We start from the raw sequence: 22,664 nt of genomic DNA on the forward strand, positions 1-22,664 counted from the left end.
ATAGCCCAGTATTATATTATATAACTGAATGTACACCTTACTTGTATTTCATGTTTGAAACAGTACAATTTCCATCTTTTTACATCCCTAAATTTCAACCTCTCTCTAAAAAAATTATCGGAACTAAAAAATCAACAAACAATCGTTAAAACAACTATAGAGGGCAGTATTTAGAGTATTTATTTATACGGTAAATCATAGAGATATTATAAACTATAATATCTCTATGGGTAAATAAATACTGTAGTTAAATTATTATTATTGGACGTATATTAATAAATGTTGAAGCGGATGAGGTGTTAGGGTGATGCAGAGACGTTCGAAAAACAAACAAACAAGACATCTTAATACAGTACTGCTGTATCAATTTTATTTAGTATTATTTCTCAAAATATGGCATTCATTTTGATGTCATTAAAAATAAATTATAAAACAACAGGAAAAAAATCTTTAATTACAGTATTTATATTAGTTCTCTATTCACAAATTACTTTTTTATATACTCTAGGAATGTAAATATTTAATATTCCAATGTTAATATCCTAAACACAGTAATGTGTTTAATCATGGAGGCCATGGCATAATGCAAAAATATATAAATAAAAAATAAGGACTTCATTAAAATAATAAATTAACTATCACAATCAAGGAGAAAACATTTTTACTAAGCATAATGAAGGTAACTTCATGACTAGATACTTATAATAAAACCATCATTTGTCACAATTATCCAAAACTGATGACAATGAGGAGTCTGAATCCGAAAAATCTGAATCATCTATATAACCAAGTTGGTAATTTGTATTGTTTGTCATTTCACTTTGATGAACAATGATGACATCATTGGATGCTTTGGCACGCCTCCTTCTGCGCCTAATATTAGATTGTATTAAACTATTAATACTATCTAAATCATTATGATCTAATGTTGCTTGTGTGGAATTGCTTGGCCCACTAGACGTGCTGTCAGTATTCTCTCTAGTTGTGCTCTGTTCCGCTGCAGCTTCCGCATCATTCACGTTATGTGGTTCTTCTGCAATAGGTTCTTCTTTCTTTTTGTCAGTTTCAATTTTATCTACAAGTTTTTTCTGACACATTGGACAAACATCTTGTAAATACAGCCACTTGCGTAAACACATTCCATGGAACATATGTCCGCATGGCGTTATACGAGCCGTTAGTAATTCATGATAGCAAATGGCACAAACATCATCATGGTCTGTTAATTGACTCGCAGTTGCAAAAGGTAAATTGTTGATTTTAGTAACAGCAGTCCTACGATTTTGGAACATTTTCCAACCTTCTTTAGCTTGTACAAAAATATTAAAATACGCGTGTATACTCATCATAAACGCTCGTATTATACCACCGGATTCGAATAAAAGAATCCAGCCACCATTAAAAAACAAAAAGACGCCAAAGAGAAATTCGATAATGCTTCCAGCTCCTTTTAAGTAGTAAACATAGTCATCAAGATTTTCCCAGTAGGTGTTACAACAGGTATCAATCATAAAGAGTGTGTACACAGATGTTGTAACCAATACCTTGATACAGAGTTCAAGACAGAATGCGGAGACGGCCAGAATCCACGTACTCATCTCGTATGACGTCCATAGAGAATAGAAAAGAAGAAATGGAATAACGAGAAGAAGAAGAGCTACGAACAAAACACGAGCGTGCCGTTTCCAAGACGTATTTTGGGACGCGCCTAAAGATAGCATAACTTGGTTCAGCATGTTGTGAATAAAATGAAGAATTGCAGTAACAAGAAGACAGGAGTTTCTAAAAAGACGAACCAATCGAGCGTGTCCTTCTAACTCTGTTAGACCTGTCTGAAGAGCTAGAATAAAAAACAAGACTGCTGAAACAGTCCCAATGTATTTTTCTTCATCATCTGTACTTTTGATGATCATATGTATCAAACAACCAATGTGATTGGCTATCTTTGCAACAACTGCACTCATACCCAGTAGCATGATAAATGATCCACAACCAGCTATTGCAAACTCTGAAGCTACTCCTCTTAAAGTTGTCCAATTCCAATAAGCATTGATGTCGTTATTTAAATGTTCAATGCTAAAATAATGTCCGAGAGCTAACCACAATGCATTGCTTATCCAAAAAACTCTAAGCAACGTTGGTACATGCAAACGCTTCCATTCGTGTTCAAGCAACATTTGTAATCCTAAATCATTACGGATAGTTCTCAGTTTTTGGAAGAATTCATTAAAGTGCAGCGTATCGCTTACAACTGTGAGCGACCAGATCCATATTATCAATACAGATACAGCCACAGCAGAAGCAAACCACTGAAATGATGAAACTACTTTAAACTTAATTTCAAAGCCAGGTTCGTGACAATACACCGCAACTGAAACTGGTAAAAACATGATAAAGTTACAGAACGTGACTGCCCATGGCAAAAAGATACTGATGTGTTGACGTAGCAGCAAGGCAAACAAAGAGGCATACAATGCTTGAAGAAGAACATACACAAATACATCTCTTGAAAATACAATCTGTGTTCTTTCTAAATGTCTCCATGTCTCTGGTTGTCTTTCTATAAACATGACATCCCATTGCTCTACTGTGTTATTAGAATGCAGCTTTACCAGGAACTGTTCACTCCACCAATAGGATGCTTGCAGAAGACCACATGATATTATAAGAATGTATGCTTTTGAAAGTATTCTTGATGGTAGGATGAACACTAAGAATGCTAAATTAACCCCTAAAATAGTAAAACAAAGAATTGCATTATTAGATATTCTGTATCCATTACATAAATAGAATGTCTACACCAGTTTACAGACTGGAGTGCCGCGCTGTAATGAAAAAAAAAAAATTGTCAATACAGTACCATTTTTGATTGAAGTGAATAAATGATAGGCTATTCAAAAAATTGTTTTAAATCGTTTTTTTCAAGAGAGTAATTTAATAATACTGTATATATCTTCTTTTTTTTTGTCTTATGTAGTATCGACCCACTTTTATTTCTTCATCAATAAAATGTTCATTTACAATGCATTGCACATGAGTAATGTAATGATACAATACAATATAATTGACATTAAATAACTTTCAGTACATCTGATATCTCACTCCTACCATTGCATTTTATATATAATAGTATAAGGAAGAAAAAAAAAATACTTTCCTCTATGTTATACACTCGTTTTTCAATCCTTAACAATGTACATATAATTTACCACAGAATTCTTTATTTTATAACTCTTTTTATCTCTTTATGGCAATCAAATAAAAAAAAGTTATATTTTACTTTACCTATACTGTATATATCTTTGTAACAGAATTCTGTTGTTGTTTTTTTGTACAGTTTTAACATTTTTAAACTTACAGTAGTTAATTATTTGATGGTCTGACTTACCTAGGAAACTTAAAATTAACTGTAATAATGGAAAAGTGTTGTTCACATTTAAAGGAGCACCTTCAGTTTCTGAAAACATTCCAATGAACTGCTTCCAACAATTAGACATATTAAAAAATAGATTATTAAGAACAAATAAAAGAGGAACTCTCATTGCAATGGTTGCCATAGCTGGCAGATTCATCCTCATATTGGGTTCTTCCATTTTTATTTTAAAGCATCTTCTGAAAGGAAACATGAAAAATATACAGTAAGTGTTACACCTGGAAGGCTGTTATTAATTATAATTGCATTACTATTTAATATATTTTAATATTTACTGTAGGTCTAGAAATGCATGACAATATTACTTTAATATTATTAGAAAGTAAGATCATGAAGTTTTGGTTCAAATTTAATATATGCATTGTCAATTTTACTTTGTTATTCCTTGTTTATTCCACACGGTGTTTACCAAACCTTTCTTTAGTTCACTACTAAATATATAGTACCTAGTCACTATAGCTAATGCAGTGCAGTTTATATTTATATAATAGATTAATGATAAACTTAATATCCCCAAAAAGGACGAATTGACTCCAAAAACACATACTGCAGCACATTTTATGTGTACGCAGAGCCTCTCTAGCCTATGGCTAGGCAAAGCACAAACAAAGTAAAACAGCAGCCAACACACAGGCTTTTTTACAGTAGTTGTTTATTTTCTTTCTATCAATAAACTCTCTTCTTACAACCACAATTAAAATAAGCCTTATATAATTAATTAAAAATAATTACAAAATTGAAATAGTATACTTACTATAAAAACTATTCTAATTCATAACATTTAGGGGCGGCTGCTAGGCCTGCCATACGTGTCATCGTTATCGTCCTTTTCTCAGATGAAACGGCGCAACGGCGGTGGTGGCGATATAACACGTACACACACGATGAGTGCCTAGCCATTGGAACAGTCCATTAGAATACAGGTAACATACTATAATAAACCATAACTTAATACTAACAAAATAATCATAAATTGCATATTTATCTTTCAATCCATTTGAAAATAATAAATTTAAATTACTCAATTAAGAAAAAACAAGAAAATACATTGCATAGTTAAGTAATCTCTAAAGTTTAAAAGGATTGTACCTTCAAAAAAAATAAACGCGCGTAAAATAAATGGTACAAGGCCGGCCGTAGCTACTCTACATTTAGAAATTCCCAATTTAACTTGTTGTGTAATATTTTATTATACAGTACAGTACAATTTTGACGTTTTTCAAAGTATATTTATTAAATAATATGAATTGTACAGGTACTATTATTACTATATAGGAATCTAGACTAGCTTAGTTTTTCAGGTTATATTCATTTTGTTTTAGCTAGCTAGTAGTAGTAGTAGGCTAGGCTAGTAAGTAATGTATTCTAGTCTACTCTCCAGGCCAGGCCTACTTCTTAAGGGCCATTTTACTTTTAACCAGCCTTCTGTTCTCTGATCCTGGACTGGAGCTGCAGTGATACTTGATAGCCTATAAAACCCCACTGATCTAGTCTTTTCTTGAAGCTATTCACAGAGGAAGCAGTTACCACATTATCAGCAGGAAGACCTTTGGTTGGGCCGTTGCATATCCTGAAAATACGGTATATTTTATACCGTATTTTTTAGTACCCCATTTCTGCTAGGTATAACTCAAGTACTACCTTGGGTGGTCGTGTTAAAATTCACCTTTTTTACCCAACCCGCCTTTCGATCCCCAATGGAAACAAGTTATTCCTTCCTTGCCCGATTAGAATTTGTTATTTTTGCCCGCACGATGGTATAGCCTCTCCCATATTTTTTACAAGTTTTGCTAAATTATATTTCTATATAAATTTCTAAATCTGGCTGTCCTGTTTGTTGGACTTTTTTTTAATTTTCCCGAAATATTTCTTTTCCCGAAATATTTGTTTCCCCAAAACATTATTTGCAAATGTTGTGATGTTGTTTTTCATTGGCAGCAGAAATGGGTACCAAAAATACGGTATCAATAATTTGGGTACCCATTTCTGCTGCCAATGAAAAAATACCGTATTTTATCCACAGATTTAGTGGGGAAAATACGGTATACAAAATACGGTATATTTTTTATGAGCGCCGTTTTCCCATGGCAAAAATATACAGTATATATGGTATTAAAAAAATACCATATTAAATATGGTATTTACTTGGCAGCAGAAACAGGGCCATAGTGAGAAGAAGTCAGATCTGTACATAGGGATTTTAACTAAGTTTGCTTTTTAAACAATTTCATCAGCTGAGGCCCTTTTAACTAGACCACCACTTCCTAGTTAGGCCTAGAGGAGTGCAGCAGTATAGAGTGAGTGAGTGAGTTTGTGCAAGCTGGTTAACGTTAATGATGATACACATACTAATTACTATGTTCTCCTTGTTGTACTTACTATAGATAATTAACATGGCTACATCACCAATAACAGAACAAATAATCATTGGAGTTCTGCGCTTACCAAGTGTGTTTATTCTTGAACATCTATATCATTTAGAAGAGACAGAAAATGCTACATATAATATTGTGAAATACATTGATATATGCATTTCCTTTGTTGGTGAGTAGAAATAGTTCCATTGATTATGTTAAATTTAAATTTGTTATATCCCTGGATCAAACACGTATGGAAACATACTCCCATAATGCAGCTAGTAATCAGCGCAAAGTTGTGTCTTGATCTAACCGGGTTCCCATTTAATACACCTGGGTGGGGAAAGGCAAATGTAAGTAATAATAATATGGCTTGCCTAAGGATACAAGTAATGTAGCGAGAGTTGGATTCGAACCACGACCTCATGATCAGTAATCAAGCGTCCAAACACTGTGCCACACATCCTTATCTCCATTGAGATACCCACAGCACTGAGCAATGTAATTTTTTTCAGTAATTTATCCTATGGATTTAATTAATTTAACATTTTCGAAAATCCTTAGCATTTTGTTTTTTGGTAATATATGTTGTGGCGAAAGTAAATTAATCGAATCATAGACAAATCATTTCAAATTATTTGTCTTATAAAATATTATAAATAGTTTGGTTTAAACTGCAATTACATAGCTATTTATTTGTCTTGTTTATATTTGTTAACACTAAATATTCAATCTTTTTTATAGGTTATGTTATTGCCTTGACACTTTTGGGTCTTCCTGTTCATCATTTGAAGTCCATCTACAAACACATTTCACCTTTGTTGTTTTTACTCTTTTCAAGAACATTGTTCACAATTTTTCAAGATGAACAAAATGAAGTTTTTAATTCTTATGTTAATATTGCTTTAACTGTCATGCATGGTTTTATTATTCTTTTGCTGGTGAAACATAATTATTTCGGGGTGATGACATGTTTGATAGTACCGATGATTAGTATGATGTTCATGAATGAAAGTATAAAATCCTACCGGGTGTCATTTTGGGTTACTATGATCATCACTTTGCATTCTTTGGCACGTAAATTTAGGCCATTTATTAATATATTTAATGATGGTTTATTGAAAGCAATGAATTTTTTTCAACAGCATAATATGATGTACTCAATTCCCTTTGTTTTAAAAGTGTTATTCGTACCTTCAGTATTTGCCTGTTTCTGGATAGTACAGTTTGCTATTAACTTTAGTTATCTTAATTTTGATGAAAATGCATTTAAAGATAGGTGGCTGATTATGGTGTTTGCTATGGCTGCTGACAGTTGTAAAAGTCTGTGGACTTTAATGGGTCTGTGTGCATTTGTGTCATATGCTGCATATTGTATACACAACGGTTGTAGAATCTATCTAATGGGTTTCAACGGACAACATATACAATATACAGAACAGTTTAATGGCGCAATAGAGGGCATACTTTTCCTTTTCCTGGCCTTTCAAGCGCAACTATTATCTTCCGAACGGATACAAAAAATGTTTATAATAGGCATAGTGTTGTTTATTGTGTTATCTTCAACACTTGGCACATTGTATGAAATGGCAAATCCTGTGTTATTACTATTGAGCTCAAGTAACAATAGGAATATTCTAGATCATGTGAGGGTACTTAGTTTTATTCTTGTTCTACTCGTCATTCCGGTAACCATGACCTACTACTTTATTCAAGTTTTTAGCGCGGACATTTGGATTGTAATCATATCATTGGGTTGTTTGCTAACATCAATTAACACTCTAGGTTCCCTGATGGTTTACGTTTTGTTCATGATTGATAACTTCCGAAGTGAACCTTGGGAAAATCTTGACGATGTTGTGTACTTCATTCACGGTTTTGGTCATCTCGTGGAATTTATAGTAGCCATTTGGGGAGTTTGTTTAGGCGGTTTTGATGCACTTTCCGAATTAAGTATAAAAAATGGAACGTTTATACTTGTACACTTTTATTTTAATGTATGGCAGAGTGCAAGAAGCGGTTGGAAAAGTTTAAAGTTACGTAGAGGAGCAATGAAAAAAATCACAACGTTAAAGCAAGCAACTGTAGAAGAATTAAACTTGTTAGATGATGTTTGTCCAATCTGTTACGAGAAAATGGCAACTGCTAGAATCACACCATGCCTGCATTACTTTCATGGGGCATGCCTTAGAAAGTGGTTGTACGTAAAGGATGAATGCCCCATGTGTCATAGGTCAATCAGTGAAGAGAACCTAAGGCAAGATACCGCTAATGGACAAAGCGAACAAGTGAGATTAAATAATTCTGTAGAATCAGTATTGAGGACGGAAGAAAATTCAACTGATGTGATTGAAGAAAATAGTACTGATGAAGTAGCACCAACTGTGTTGGAAGAAAGCACGGACAATCTTAAAAGAACTACATTTGAACAAAACACTGATGGAGCAACAAGTACTACAATTGACCAAAGTACTGACAAAACATCTGAATAAGCAATGTAACTAGAAGCTTGAATCCCACAAATATCAGATCTTTTTATCATAGTCCTCTAGAACTGTCAGTGTTCCCTTCCCGTTATTATAGACTGCTGGTGCACACCTTCCATGCCATCCAATCCTTAAAGCCCTTTCTACACTATCAAACTGTATGTGTCAACAACATGTGATGTGGCCATATATGGATGTCATCACATTTAAGCACATCACACTTTTTTTTTGTAAACTATTTTGATAGTGTAGACAGAGCTTTACTGATCATGCAACACCGTTTTCACCATACCATACAGACTACTCCCAACTACTGGGCCCAATTTGGATCTTGGTTATATCCATTTTATTTATAGTACCATATATTATTAAAAAGAAAAACAAGTCTTAAGACAATACATAGTTTTATTGAATAATGCTCAGAAGAATACATAACATTATATATTTGTATATTAGAAAGCTTTTAAATCTGTACAAAAGTAAATAAGAGGGCATGGCTTCCTAACATATGTTAAGGTTCAGTAGGTATAACACTGTATACAAGAAATAATTATGTACGTAGGTTTGTAAGGCCTACAAATATCCAATGATAAATCATACCAGGTATGTATCAACATAACTTAATTTTGAAGTATGGTATAATATATTTTATTTTTTATAACAAAAATTAAATTTTAAAATGATGTTCTATGCTTATTGTAGTATTCCTTGTTTAACTTACTGTGACTCGCAAAAAGCCTTTAGGATTCATGGGGATGGCTACACCAGATATATTTACATTCAGTGTTGTATATTTCAATGGATTGGTTGTAAAAAAGATTTATGAAACAAGAACCTTTGTTGTAGTTTATTGTACAAATATGAAAACACAAACAGCAGTTTATAATTTAGTAAAATAATACTGCAAGCCTAATAATACATAATTGACAATAAACCTCCACCAGCAAACACAGTATCATTCGAATGACATATAGGCCTACACAATCATGGGGGCACCACTGTACTTTCTGTTGCTGCCGATAACAGTATATATAATTCTTTTGGCGCTAATTAATGCAGTTTTGTACCCACCCCTTTACATTACTCAAACTTGTTTCAATACTTCAGCCAACCTACTCACAGGTTGTCTACAACATCCTGTAAGCATACAATTGTAAAAAATCGATATTTTTTTATTTATAACTATTTTTAATCAATTAATAAGTAAGCACACTTCAGAAATCCATCGCCAGCTTAGCTTTATGAAAATCATCACTACGGGGAGAACAATGGTGGCCGGCCATAACATGTGCAGTGGCGTGGCTCGTTTACCTAGTTGTATTGTGAAATATATTTTATCGAAAAAATTAAAACAGCTTTCAAAACTACATCAAAAATGTTTACAATACACATAACATTGATATTTGTTAGGGCATCATCCATTCACCACTTTCTCTTACTCAAATTATAATATATTGTATTTGTATTGGTTGTAATATAAATAAGAATAACTGCTACTTTGAAGATCTCTTAGGACTAGGCTTTTTACTAGACTAATGTTGTGTTTATGTATGAAGGATATGAAAATTTAAAGGGAAGATCTCACTTCTGTGACAAGAGTAGCTTTGTTTCAGCTCTCTAGTGTAGACGACAATTCACCATTTTCATTCAGCTCCTGTGAATGAGAAACAACAAAATGAACAGGTACATAGTGTATAATGCATCCAGCTCACATCAGGACGGTAGGTGATTCATCTGCGCATGTATAGAATATACAAGCCCTACATTGATGAATGGTGTTTACCCGAAAGCTCTGCTAATTTGGCTGTTTTATTCTATCATTTTGATTTACCTTTAAATTGCTTATTTATTTTGTATCTCCATTGAGATCCAGTCAGTGATACCCACAGCATTGTCATTTTTTCAGTAATCTGCCTTTGGATGTATATAAGGACAGTATATACATGGTACCACTATCAGCAGGTTCACAGCAAAAATTGAAGGAGTAACTTTTTATATACGTAGGCCTACTGTAGTATATTGGGCTCTACAGTTTCCCTAATCATTATTAACATTTTTAAAACATTTTGGGGAGAGCCCAAAAAAGTCTTGGTTTTAAAGAAGAATATTACAAAAAATGAAAGCAAACCTTTATGATGTCCAAGCCACCAATCAGATCTCCTTTAAGATATACTTGTGGATACGTTGGCCAATCAGAATACTTTTTCAAGCCTTGCCTCACATCATTGTCCGTTAGTATATCAAATGTGCCAAATTTAATTCTATAAAAAAACAAAGACTTTTGTAAATTTATTTGGACATTTATGCTCTAGTCTATAGGCTATTAAAAGTATCAGTTATGTTCAGACGGCCTTAAGTTAGGTCAAAATTATATGTGTGTTTTACTTTTAAAGAGCATCCACACGATGACTAAGGCAAAGTGAATTAATTTGCCAGCTTTGAAGAAATAGTGTCTACATAACGCTACTATGGTAGCGTGTATGATTGAATTTCTTGTGTAGCATATTTATTCATAAGACTTCGGAGTTGAATTGTCTTTGGTAAGGTTGAAGTAACTTAATACAAAGAGTGTTTTCACAGCCACTACCCAGGGCTTACAACAAACAGACTGCTACTTCAGAGCTTACTTCTGAATCATCGGAACTTAGTATATTGTACAGAAGGGTTTATTTGGGTGTAATCTAATATGGTAACATTGTGTAATCAAATAAGTACCCACTAGAAAATGCAAAAAATTGTATCAAAATGCTTGGTAAATTGTAGATCAATAAATTCTACTACAAATAGAAATGTGTTGTAATACAATATTGTTGTGTATATAATAAATGTGGTGGGGCATTTATTTGAGGAAATAAATAAAGGCTATGGAGAAGTGGGATTTTATTCAGTATGATGTTCTATGGAGGACATTTCTTCGAGGGAGAGTTTATTTGAACAAATACGGTATGTGTGCACTGGAATATGCTTGATTGAAAACTAACTAACAAGTATTATTATTAATAAATTATGAAAATATGATAATTACTCATTTTCCTTGAGGATGGTGATGAGTGTACGGCTAAAACCACAACGAGGCTCCTCAGGATCGCCCTTCATGAAAACCATTATTGGACTTTTATTTATTATACTTTTTAACCTGAAAAGGTATAAAATAATGATATTACCATACTACTCAACACAATTTAAGAAACACTTGATGTTTTGCCCCCCGAAAACATGAAAAACAAAGATTAATATAATCACACTTTGAATAGGCTATTTTGAAGCTTTAATATTAAAGTTATCACTTTCATAGAAAACAAAAAAGAAAAAATAATGTTTTCACAAAAAGACAAAATAAATGAATAGTAATTTAAATAATAATAAAATAAAATAAAGACTAATCATGATAATCATATTTGAACAGGCCATTTTAAAGGTTTAATATTACAGTTAATCACAATAAATGATGTTTCACATACAAAAAGACAAAATAAATGGTTTAATAATAATAATACATTTTTGCTTGAAATTACAGGTCAATCCAATTTTTGGGAAAACTGAAAAAATATTAAGTAACATTAAAATTGCATTTCAACAAAAAAATGTTAAGAAATTATTTTTTCAGGGGGCAATACATTTTTATATATAATAGAAAACACGATGCTGATTCAGATAAGTATAGTTTTGTTTGATGAACACCAAAGAGATAAAAGATGAGTAGGTCAATGAATTATCTGTTGTTTATTATATTTAAAAATACTTGCTCTGCTAATTTTTCTGGCTGTTTTATCATTTTGATTTAGCTTTTCGCTTTTTTTTTGTATCTCTATTGAGATCAGCCACTTTTTCAGTAATTTGCCTTTGGATTTATATTTAAAATAATAAATATTTTTTATTTAAACAGATAATTCAATATTAACCACCATTTAAGCTGTTTTTTAGTTTTATGCCAAAATTGTTTATATCTACCAACCTATCTTCTTTCTTTTGAAATGAAATATACTGGGTAACTTCTTCAGTCAAAGACTGGTCTCCCAGAGGGCCCAGTTATGATCAGTGGCTGTGATGTACTAATACACCGGGGTAACCCCCTACTCTTCTCGAAAGATGTACTAGGTTCTTTAAAGTGCACACGAGCTAGATGTGTACACTGGACCTACGGTTTATAGTCCTTATCCGAGAAGACTCGTTCTACCACCAGAACCATGGATTGAGTGAGCCTTGAACCTCTGCCGATGTTAGGGCTACGTAATTACGGTTCCACTGTCTTAACCGCTTGGCCACTCACTCACTCACTCATATTCTACCAAATACTATCTCCACCCTCTATTCACCAGCCTTGTGCCTCTTTTGTTTTGCGCTTGCCTGATATATGTCTATCTATCTTTGTCCAGTACATTGACTTGCACTGATGAAGGGCTACTGTAGTGTTGCCCGAAAGCTCTGCTTTTCTGGCTTTTTTAATTTATTGTTTTGATTTAGCCTATTGCTTATTTTATTTTGTATCTCCATGGAGATCCAGCCACTGATACCCACAGCATTGTCATTTTTTCAGTATTTTTCCTTTGGATTTATATTTAAAAATAATTATATTTCTTACCGTTTTTCTATACTTTCAACTTTAGGGAGTGTAGACTCCAAGTCACCTGACTCTTTCATTTCTTTAATAATATCTAACCCACCAATCAGCTCGCCTTTAACATAAACTTGTGGGTAGGTTGGCCAATCAGATAGCTTCTTTAATCCTAGAAAGGAATATGAAATAATAATATGTCTGGGTATCTACAAATGAATACTGTACTATATTATGATACCCAGAACTCTTGAACAATAAATGGTTATTAAACCCATGTAAAATCATTTCTTAATTCAAAATGGGCTTAGGGCCAATTTACAGAGATGAGCGGTAATGCTAATAATAAATATAGAATCAATGTTTTTCCTTATGACCATTTACACACAGCACAGACAGCTGTTATATGCAGATTATATGCGAGACAAGCTATGTGGTTTACCGCTTTCTGTTACCGCTCGTCGTAAATCGGCCTTTATAGTAAACACCAGTATACTTATGCGTCACTTATTTTGGTCTGAATATAGGCCTATTATAAATATTTATAATTACAGGTAGTATTACAATCATAATCAATTATTGACATAATTTAACAGAAGCTTTTGGTTTCTTTTGCTGAAATTAATATAATAAACATAAAATAATAAATAAAATAACCTTTACCTTGTCTTACACTGTCATCTGTAAGAATATTAAAAGTACTAAACTTAATATTTGACTCATTGAAGATTTGAACCAACTGTTTACTGAATCCACATCTTGGTTCCTGAGGTGTGCCCTTTATAAAGACCATACAAGTGTCTGCATTTACCAGTCTCTTCAGTTTTGTGTTCAAATCCTGTAGATATATAATCAGACTTGCAATGTAAATTCGGCAGTTAATATGTATTGTTGACAAAAACATGAAAGATAAAGATTCATTCAATATCAAACTCTGAATAGGTTATTTTGCATTTTTAATAAAGTTAATCACTTACATAGAAAAAAAATGGTTAAATTCAACCAAAAACCCATTGGCTGGCAGCCAATTTGTAAATACATTTGTTTTCGATCCAATTTTTTGGTCAAAATGGATGACTATTATGTGACATTAAAATGGCATACTCAGGGGAAAATGCATCTTTAGTAGGACATTTCTATTGGTTTTATTTTTGACATAAATACATTAAACGAACACATCACTGTAATATCAGTGGGATTATAGAGTTCTGCGGTGCTGACGTCACACGGTAGGTGGCGCTGCATGGTTGCTAGCAAACCAAAAAATGCATTCAACCTGCCTGAGTGACTCCAAGTTAAAAAAAAAAAAAAATATTTGTTTTTAATAATCTACTTAATCTTCAACTACAGTTTAAGTTTAAAAAAAATCAAGCTAAGATACATAATTTCATAGAAATACAGATCTATACAGTTTATCAACATAGTACAGTAGCGTTGAACGCATTTTTTAGTTGGCTAGCAACCATGCAGCGCCATCTATCGTTGTGATGTCACACCGCAGAACTCTATTCAGGGGCGGAGCCAGCATTATAGATTAGGGGCTTGGGGAGGGGGGGCTAAATATTTAATGATAAAAACAATCTGTTGAGTTGCAAAAAAAAAAATGTATTTTAATTTTAAAAAGACATTGCTGTTAAATTTTAGGGGATGGGGGTAAAGCCTGTTTAGCCTCCACCTAAATCCATGGCTGTTGTTGTACATCTACAATGATGATGATGAACTTACCTCTGATGGTTGTGGTGGTGCTGGAGGTGCTGGGCTTGCTGTATTATCCACGTGATGTTGAACTTTTTTAGTTAATTCTTGTGGATTAGCTCCATCCAGCGAATCAATTTTCTTCTCACTCTATTTTTCACAAAATAATATAAGATTTATTATGGTTTAAATTAACTTTCTATTGACTTATGGTTTTTTTCACAAAAGTCATTCACAAAAATTTATATTTGAGTACCGGTAAGTAATAACTTGTGGTAAATACTAAATTAAAAAACCAACATATATACAGATTTAGCATTAGCATAGAATAGCATATACTGTATAATTTATATCCCAAGCCAAAATAAAATTGGAAAAAAACAAAACAACAAAACAACTATGTTATAAGAAAAAAATACAGTAATTGAAATGTGTTAAAGAGATAATTAATATGTAAAATAAAAGGAATGCAGTACTATTGTGTAGGGAAAACATAAAAACAAAAAACAACGGAAAATGTCATAAAAAAGAATTGTATGTAAACAGATGATAACCCAAAAATGTCATAACCCATGAACTATCAGGTAATCAACTAACTACCAATAGCGAAATGGTTTTTTTTTTCATGAATATTAAGCCACTCATCTAGAACCAGAAGAGTCATAAATATGTTACTTTATAGTTTTAAACTTTTATTACAAAACTGGTATCGTTTTACAGATGAATGGGAACAGCTACTATACAGTAACAGGAGAAACTTCAATAACCTTTCATTCATATCAACAGAGAAAAAAACATTTTACTCAATTCTTGTATTGAAAACCGAACTAGAAAAATGAAACCGAGAATAAGAATACAGTATATTGAAATTGGAGACATAAGCTCATTACCTTGATAAAAACAAACGAAGGGACAGCAGTAATAGAATACCGATGAGATATTTCTGCAACACTCTCAGCTTCAATCTGCAAGATAAAGAATAATTTACATTTTTTAAGGTGTCACTCAAAATAATTCATAGAATAAAAAATATATAGTTTGCTAACCGTCATCAAATTGACTTTTTTTTTCTATTCATCTGTAAATTGTATGAATATTATAAAGTAAGAGACAAGGGTATAGCAACATATCCACCATGTATATAATTATATTATTATTTATGTAAAAAATTTCATCATGATATGTAGTGTCCTGATGTACGGTGTCATTGATATATTTTTTTAAATAATTATTCAAAAAAGTTTTCGTTGAATATGCCATTTATTGTCACATATTGGTTCACTACTCTTACCAAAAATCGAATTGGAAAAAAAACTATTTACCTGAAAAAAACTAAATTCAACACAAAAAATAAATGGAAGTAAATTGTTTTTGATTGAATTTAACCATTTATTTTGACTTTAAATAAGTGAAAACATTATTTTATTTTTTATTGCGGAAATGATGAACATTATTAAAACTGCAAAATGGCCTATTTAAAGTGTTTTTAAATTATCTGCATTTTTCATATTTTTGGGGAACAATACATCTTTAATTATATAAAACAATATAGATTCTCATTTTGCAATAAAATTGTAAAAAAATGTACACAGACATACAGGTACTACAACAGGTACTGTATATCAAAATACACATTAATGTTCAATTTTAAATTATGTATACAGTGTACTTACTTTTAAAAAGGAAGTTTGTAAAAATCTAGTGGATAACTCTTTGACAACAGAGTCCATAACCTGACATTGTGGAGCCCAGTCAGCTCTGAAGTATGCCACAACCAATGCACTATAAACAATAAGAAACACCGCATATGCTATTTAGGAATCTCCTGTTCTCGAAAAGGCTTTGTAGGATAGAATAGTCTAGCTAATGGGTTGTTCCATTTAGGGCAATTTTTTTTTATATTTTTTATTTATTCCACATTTATTTAGTCATCAATTACATCATAATTGCAATACAACTGATAACAAGGATCCTGCATAGCTGTAGTTTTGTTTTTTTTGTAGGACCCTTTTACATAGAACAATATAAGTAAATAGAATTTAGATAAAAAAACAGTCATTTCCCAATGGAGTAGACGTGTGCCCTTAACATGTTAGAAAGGTAAAATCTTTTCTATACTGTAGAGGAGATACATTTACATTACATAAAAAAAGCTCTAAAAACACAGGACTGATAATCAAAATGTATTATTTTATCTTTGTTTGTGCTAATACGTATACAAATGTAGTTTGCGGATTTCATACCATTTTCTTCTAATCTTTTCTTAAAGTTTTTTAAATTAATATTTTATTTGTTACTATGCTCTTTAGTAGGTCATACAGGTAGTTTGGATAGGGCACTGCGTGAATATGGCTCTGTTGTGAAGTGAGACATGACAACAGTCTGTGTGACTTTACAACCCTGTACTTCTGATGCAGTGTTTGAATGCAAAAACTGACGGATAGGATAGGATTCTTTGGTTATCGGTTCTTTGGTACTATGGTGTGGGCTTGTTACTGTCAGCACTCAGCAGACAACTTACTGTGGATGGTCATTGTTCACTAGATATAATACAGGACGAGTAGGCTGCGGTTGGTTAGTATTTGCATTTGAGGTTTCCTATTTAAAAGCGTTAAAGTTGAAAACAAATCAAAACCAGAATAATGACTAAAAATGTTCATGTTCAAAGTGTTAATCAACAATTTTAAAGTGGTCATCCATTTTGCAACAAGGAGCAGTTTTGTCAAGATTCAAGGACAGGCTTTGAAAAAATTTTAATATTTTATCACTAGGCCTAGCGATAAAATAAAAGTGATATACCATAATAAAATCCTAGTATTTATTTCGGATATATAATGCTGTCTCAATTGCAGTTTTAATATTAATGTGTCAAAAATTGAAATTGAGATACAACAGAGCAAAAACAAAAATTAAAAAAAACAATTTTCCAATTCAACAACTTGCTCAAAAATGTTAAAGTATCAATTTTCGATATATTATTTATAATTCAACACAAATGGTGTAAAACCTGTCAAAAGTGCTGCAGGTTGTATTTTAGAATGATTGATAATTGAAGCAGGTGCGAGAAGTGCAGAAACATTACGTTTTATCATGTTAGTTTGCCGTCAAGACAAAAACATAAACAAATTACAATATGGACCGAAACGACTTAAGTTTAGATCATTCACTCTGAAACCACCTAGGCCTAACTCCTGCTGCCCATTTAAAGACCAGACGGGTTAGACCTTCACATGCCTAGCAGCTTAACAATGATAACAGAGCAAAATACAGCAATTTATTCTTATTTTGTAATTGAAATCGGCACACAAATACTTAATGATGGTACTATAGTTGAATTACCTTCCTGCATTTTGTGTACTTTCGTTGAAATCTTTTTCTGTTGAAACGATTTTCACGTTGTCAGTGGCCGCCATGTTTCGATTTTCACAAACCTTCGCGCCACCTCCTTGGTAGCTAGAGGTATATTTGCGGGATATTTAAAGTAAAGGCCGGAGGAATTCACATGACTTTGCCTCGGGGCTTATATCAGTAAAAAATAAAACATTTTCATGTATATTAGGTCAGGTTTAAAAGCTTTACTGTTGAGAAGTGTGTGAGAAAGGCGCAGCTGAGGAAAGAATGGAAATTCATGACAGCCAATCTGTTTCGAGCGGAGGACACAGACAGGTGACAGGTGATATGTCACATGTGTCTAGCTCTCCAGAACCAGCTCTGTACCATGGTTAGGAGGACTGAGCTAAGAACATTTTGAAAACAAGAGCTGCTAGATCTTCATAAATTGCAATTTGTACTTTGAATGCCAGACCTATACAGGGGTGGCGCCAGGATCTTCCCGACGCGGGGGCTACATTCCCCGACGAGGGGGCTATGCGAGCGAAGCGAGCATCACTAGGCTGGGGGCCAGGGGGCCGCCAAGGGCCCCCGGTGGGGTCGAGGGGGCGATTCCCCCGGAAGCAACGCGTTCTAGCGTCATTTGAGGTCTTTTTAATCAGATTTAGGGTAGCCATTTTTTCCATTTTTTTATAATGCATAAATAAAATACTGCGTGCAAAAAAACGATGCGCGATGACTGTTTCAATCCATATTTTTCAATTTAAAAAATAAAAGTTCAAAGAAAATTTAGAAAAATAGAGTTGGAGGTCCCGGAAATTGGACTTATTATACTTCAAAACATGAAACAAAATATATAAGTGCCTATCAAGGTTGTGACTGAGCTAAGAAATGTTTGAAAAATAGAGATGTTAGGTCCCGGAAAATGCACTTCTTGTACTTCGAAATATGACCAGCTTTATTGTTGGGGCTGAGCTAAGAAACTGTTTAAAACTAGAGCTGCAGGTCTTCAAAAAATTGCATTTTATACTTCGGAAACATCAGGCCTAGAGGCTTAAAAAACGCAAGCGTAGACCTTTTTCAGTCGGGGAAATAAGTTTATTCCTTCCAAGTGTATGCGTGCGTAATATCTGGACTTCCGAGTGGTGAGAAATTCATGACATACAGGACATTGAAAATGTAATAACTTAGTTATAATAAGATGTTGGCTAAGCGAAATGGCATGTTTTTTTGTTTAGTAATGGATGAAAAATTTATTTTAGGTGCCCCACGGTACAGAAGGTTACTTGTAAATTAAAAAATTGGTGAACGTACGAACAATTAACATAATTCGTTTTTGCTGTAGTGTAGCGTACGTCGACGCAGTACACGACGTAACCGTCAGTAAACTTCGCCTGGAAAATAACTACAGTACACATTTTGGTCCCTGGATGGAACATGATATCACGCGTCTCGACCCAACGTTGAACGATTCGTACAAAGGGATACCGCCAGACAAGTGCGAACCTGGCTATTGTTTAGTAGTAAGTTAGATCGCTGGCAATAATGAATATAATATCACTCTGACGTACTCTTACGGTCAATGAAACGTCGCGGTTTTCTAGGCGCTGAAGCTAGCTACGAAGTAAACGCGAACGCTTTTTACTGTATATTATATTCCCCGACAAAAAGTACCCGTGTTCCCTTCGGTAACCGTCGGTAAACTTCGCCTGGAAAATAACTACATTACACATTTTGGTCCCTGGATGGAACTTGATATCACGCGTCTCGACCCAACGTTGAACGATTCGTACAAAGTGATACCGCCAGACAGGGGTGGCGCCAGGATCTTCCCGACGCGGGGGCTACATTCCCCGACGAGGGGGCTATGCGAGCATCACGAGGCTGGGGGCCAGGTGGCCGCCAAGGGCCCCCGGTGGGGGTCCAGGGGGCGAAGCCCCCGGAAGCAACGCGTTCTAGCGTCATTTGAGGTCATTTTAATCAGATTTAGGGTAGCCATTTTTTCCATTTTTTATAATGCATAAATAAAATACTGCGTGCAAAAAAACGATGCGCGATGACTGTTTCATTCAATCCATATTTTTCAATTTAAAAAATAAAAGTTCAAAGAAAATTTAGAAAAATAGAGTTGGAGGTCCCGGAAATTGGACTTATTATACTTCAAAACATGAAACAAAATATATAAGTCCCTATCATGGTTGTGACTGAGCTAAGAAATGTTTGAAAAATAGAGATGTTAGGTCCCGGAAAATGCACTTCTTGTACTTATTCCTCCCAAGTGTATGCGTGCGTACCATCTGGACTTCCGAGTGGTGAGAAATTCATGACATACAGGACATTGAAAATGTAATAACTTAGCTATAATAAGATGTTGGCTAAGCGAAAATGGCATGTTTTTTGGTTTAGTAATAGATGAAAAATTTATTTTAGGTGCCCCACGGTACAGAAGGTTACTTGTAAATTAAAAAATTGGTGAACATACGAACAATTAACATAATTCGTTTTTGCTGTAGTGTAGCGTACGTCGACGCAGTACACGACGTAACCGTCAGTAAACTTCGCCTGGAAAATAACTACAGTACACATTTTGGTCGCTGGATGGAACATGATATCACGCGTCTCGACCCAACGTTGAACGATTCGTACAAATAGATACCGCCAGACAAGTGCGAACCTAGCTATTGTTTTCTATAGTAAGTTAGATCGCTGGCAATAATGAATGCATATAAAGTGCATAATATCACTCTGACGTACTCTCACGGTCAATGAAACGTCGCGCGGTTTTCTAGGCGCTGAAGCTAGCTACGAAGTGAACGCGAACGTTTTTTACTGTATATTATATTCCCCGACAAAAAGTACCCGTGTTCCCTTCGGTAACCGTCGGTAAACTTCGCCTGGAAAAAAACTACATTACACATTTTGGTCCCTGGATGGAACTTGATATCACGCGTCTCGACCCAACCTTGAACGATTCGTACAAAGGGATACCGCCAGACAAGTGCGTACCTAGCTAATGTTTAGTAGTAAGTTAGATCGCTGGCAATAAATGAATGCATAAAAGTGCATAATAGCCCTCTGACGTACTCTCACGGTCAATGGAACGTCGTGGTTTTCTAGGCACTGAAGCTATGAAGTGAACGTGAACGTTTTTTACTGTATATTATATTCCCCGACAAAAAGTACCCGTGTTCCCCGACGGGGGGGCTAGGCTCCCCGACGAGGGGGCTAGAGCCCCCGTAGCCCCCCCGCTGGCGCCACCACTGGACCTATAGAGACATTCTTGCCTTTGGGGAGGGGGTGTGGCCTAACCCCTCTCTGGGTATATAATAGTGTCCTTGTGTAAAAGTGACGATGGCCATGCAGTATTAGGTAATTAATTGTATCTAATTAGGCCTAAGTAACGTTGTAGTGTAAAGAAATGGTCTTAATAATGTGTGCATTGTGGCAGATTATGTAGGAGCAGGGAGTTGTAAAATTTTACAACTCCCTGGTAGGAGACTGGACTTCAGAATCATGTGGTGGAGTGGACTAAATATAATTTGGTCACCGCTCGACAACTTTGAGAGCACCGTTTTTTTACGTTTTCACTCGTTTACAATAAGAGAGTATACATTCTTTCTCTTCACAGTATTTGCATAGTTAAATAGGCCTACAGTATAGTAGTAGGCTACCACCATCATACATCCACAAAAACAACAGTTTGGCATCAATCATTAATGGCACCCTCATAATTTCCATACATTTTCATCTTCATTTTTCAATTTCTTGATCTGTTGTCAACCTCGTAATCAGGTTCAACATTAAGATTCGCGTCGCAAACAACAAACAACGCTTTTCATCACACCACCACCGTCGTCGACTAATCAACTGTCACTGACATTATCATCATCACTACCGAACCTACTACAGTGGTTAGACACCTTCATTTCGTCATCAGGCCTAATTTTACAATAATTATATTATAATTATATTAACATTGAAAATAAATCAGCCATCGCAATCGAAACTAATTAAATTTTTAATATAAACTGCGATGAAGATGTAATCAATAATGTTGACACAAATTAACCTATTCATTTTTTTTCTTCTCTTTTTCATGTCTAAAATCGTAGACTGAAATTGCTACAAAACCGTTACGTTATGTCTCACACGATAGGTCCAGTGTCAAGCATCTGAAATATTCGATGATATTGTTGAAGTACGATGGTCTAATCAAATTGGCTAATTACCCAATCAGCTGCGTTTGCGCATCGCCTTTGTAGTAGTCTTTAATATATCACTATTTGATCATATCTCATTTGTTTATTATAGCCCAGTCGTGTAGCATTTAACACAAGGTGAGCTTGTATGATTATAACTCCTATGACGTGACAAGAATAGAGAGCAGAGAAGCAATTGTTAGGGTTATTACTGACGACTGCATTTTCATCGAAAGTGAGTAATTATAAACACATATTTGATCATATTAATTGTTGTTCAATTTCTATCATCATCAAACTGTAGTTCACGATAAGTTAGAGTCAATTGTTTGAAATATAAAATGTAATTTTTAAGTTTATTACCTCATCACATTTTTTAGCAATGTGATTTTAAAAAGTAGTCGTAATTTAGTATGGTGTGATCAGCATCATTTGTGTCCTTATTGATGATAGCAGTGTGAGGGAGGGGATTTATTTTGTTGAATGAGGTGGACATTCATGGTAGTTTTTTCCATAAATTATAAAACATGCACTCACCAAGTTTATTAATTATACTTTTTTATAAATATATTTTCGCATACAAAATATTTCGAGGGGTGGCTGATCACT

The 22,664-nt window shown here is 34.0% G+C and overlaps 4 protein-coding genes and 1 long non-coding RNA gene across 5 annotated transcripts in view; 3 read left to right on the plus strand and 2 right to left on the minus strand.

Moving 5' to 3' along the window:
• Positions 1–360: 360 nt before the first annotated feature.
• Positions 361–4,256, minus strand: LOC140048088 (E3 ubiquitin-protein ligase RNF139-like). Its single transcript, XM_072093095.1, has 3 exons — positions 4,188–4,256; positions 3,389–3,612; positions 361–2,731 (listed from the first exon to the last, which is right to left on the minus strand). Exons 2-3 carry the CDS (start codon positions 3,591–3,593, stop codon positions 714–716), a joined length of 2,223 nt encoding a protein of 740 aa, XP_071949196.1. The 5' UTR covers positions 3,594–3,612; positions 4,188–4,256; the 3' UTR covers positions 361–713.
• Positions 4,257–4,631: 375 nt separating this feature from the next.
• Positions 4,632–6,617, plus strand: LOC140046844 (uncharacterized). Its single transcript, XR_011844873.1, has 3 exons — positions 4,632–4,688; positions 5,818–5,977; positions 6,535–6,617. It is a non-coding gene; the product is annotated as an uncharacterized lncRNA (long non-coding RNA).
• Positions 6,613–8,697, plus strand: LOC140046841 (RING finger protein 145-like). The gene has a single exon (XM_072091562.1). The coding sequence runs from the start codon at positions 6,705–6,707 to the stop codon at positions 8,280–8,282; it is 1,578 nt and encodes a 525-aa protein (XP_071947663.1). The 5' UTR covers positions 6,613–6,704; the 3' UTR covers positions 8,283–8,697.
• On the minus strand, positions 8,673–18,167 carry LOC140046842 (glutaredoxin-3-like). The gene is made up of 9 exons (XM_072091563.1): positions 17,866–18,167; positions 16,200–16,308; positions 15,417–15,491; positions 14,557–14,676; positions 13,495–13,669; positions 12,859–13,003; positions 11,302–11,412; positions 10,405–10,537; positions 8,673–9,930 (listed from the first exon to the last, which is right to left on the minus strand). Exons 1-9 carry the CDS (start codon positions 17,937–17,939, stop codon positions 9,886–9,888), a joined length of 987 nt encoding a protein of 328 aa, XP_071947664.1. The 5' UTR covers positions 17,940–18,167; the 3' UTR covers positions 8,673–9,885.
• A 4,073-nt stretch (positions 18,168–22,240) lies between these two features.
• Positions 22,241–22,664, plus strand: part of LOC140048090 (neuronal acetylcholine receptor subunit alpha-9-like) — a 50,087-nt gene continuing 49,663 nt past the window's right edge. Inside the window, exon 1 of the mRNA XM_072093096.1 lies at positions 22,241–22,290. The gene's annotated coding sequence lies outside the window, so the exon portion shown is untranslated. The remainder of the gene's footprint in view (positions 22,291–22,664) is intronic.

This window comes from Antedon mediterranea, chromosome 4, assembly GCF_964355755.1.
Source record: "Antedon mediterranea chromosome 4, ecAntMedi1.1, whole genome shotgun sequence".
Lineage (NCBI taxonomy): Eukaryota > Metazoa > Echinodermata > Crinoidea > Comatulida > Antedonidae > Antedon > Antedon mediterranea.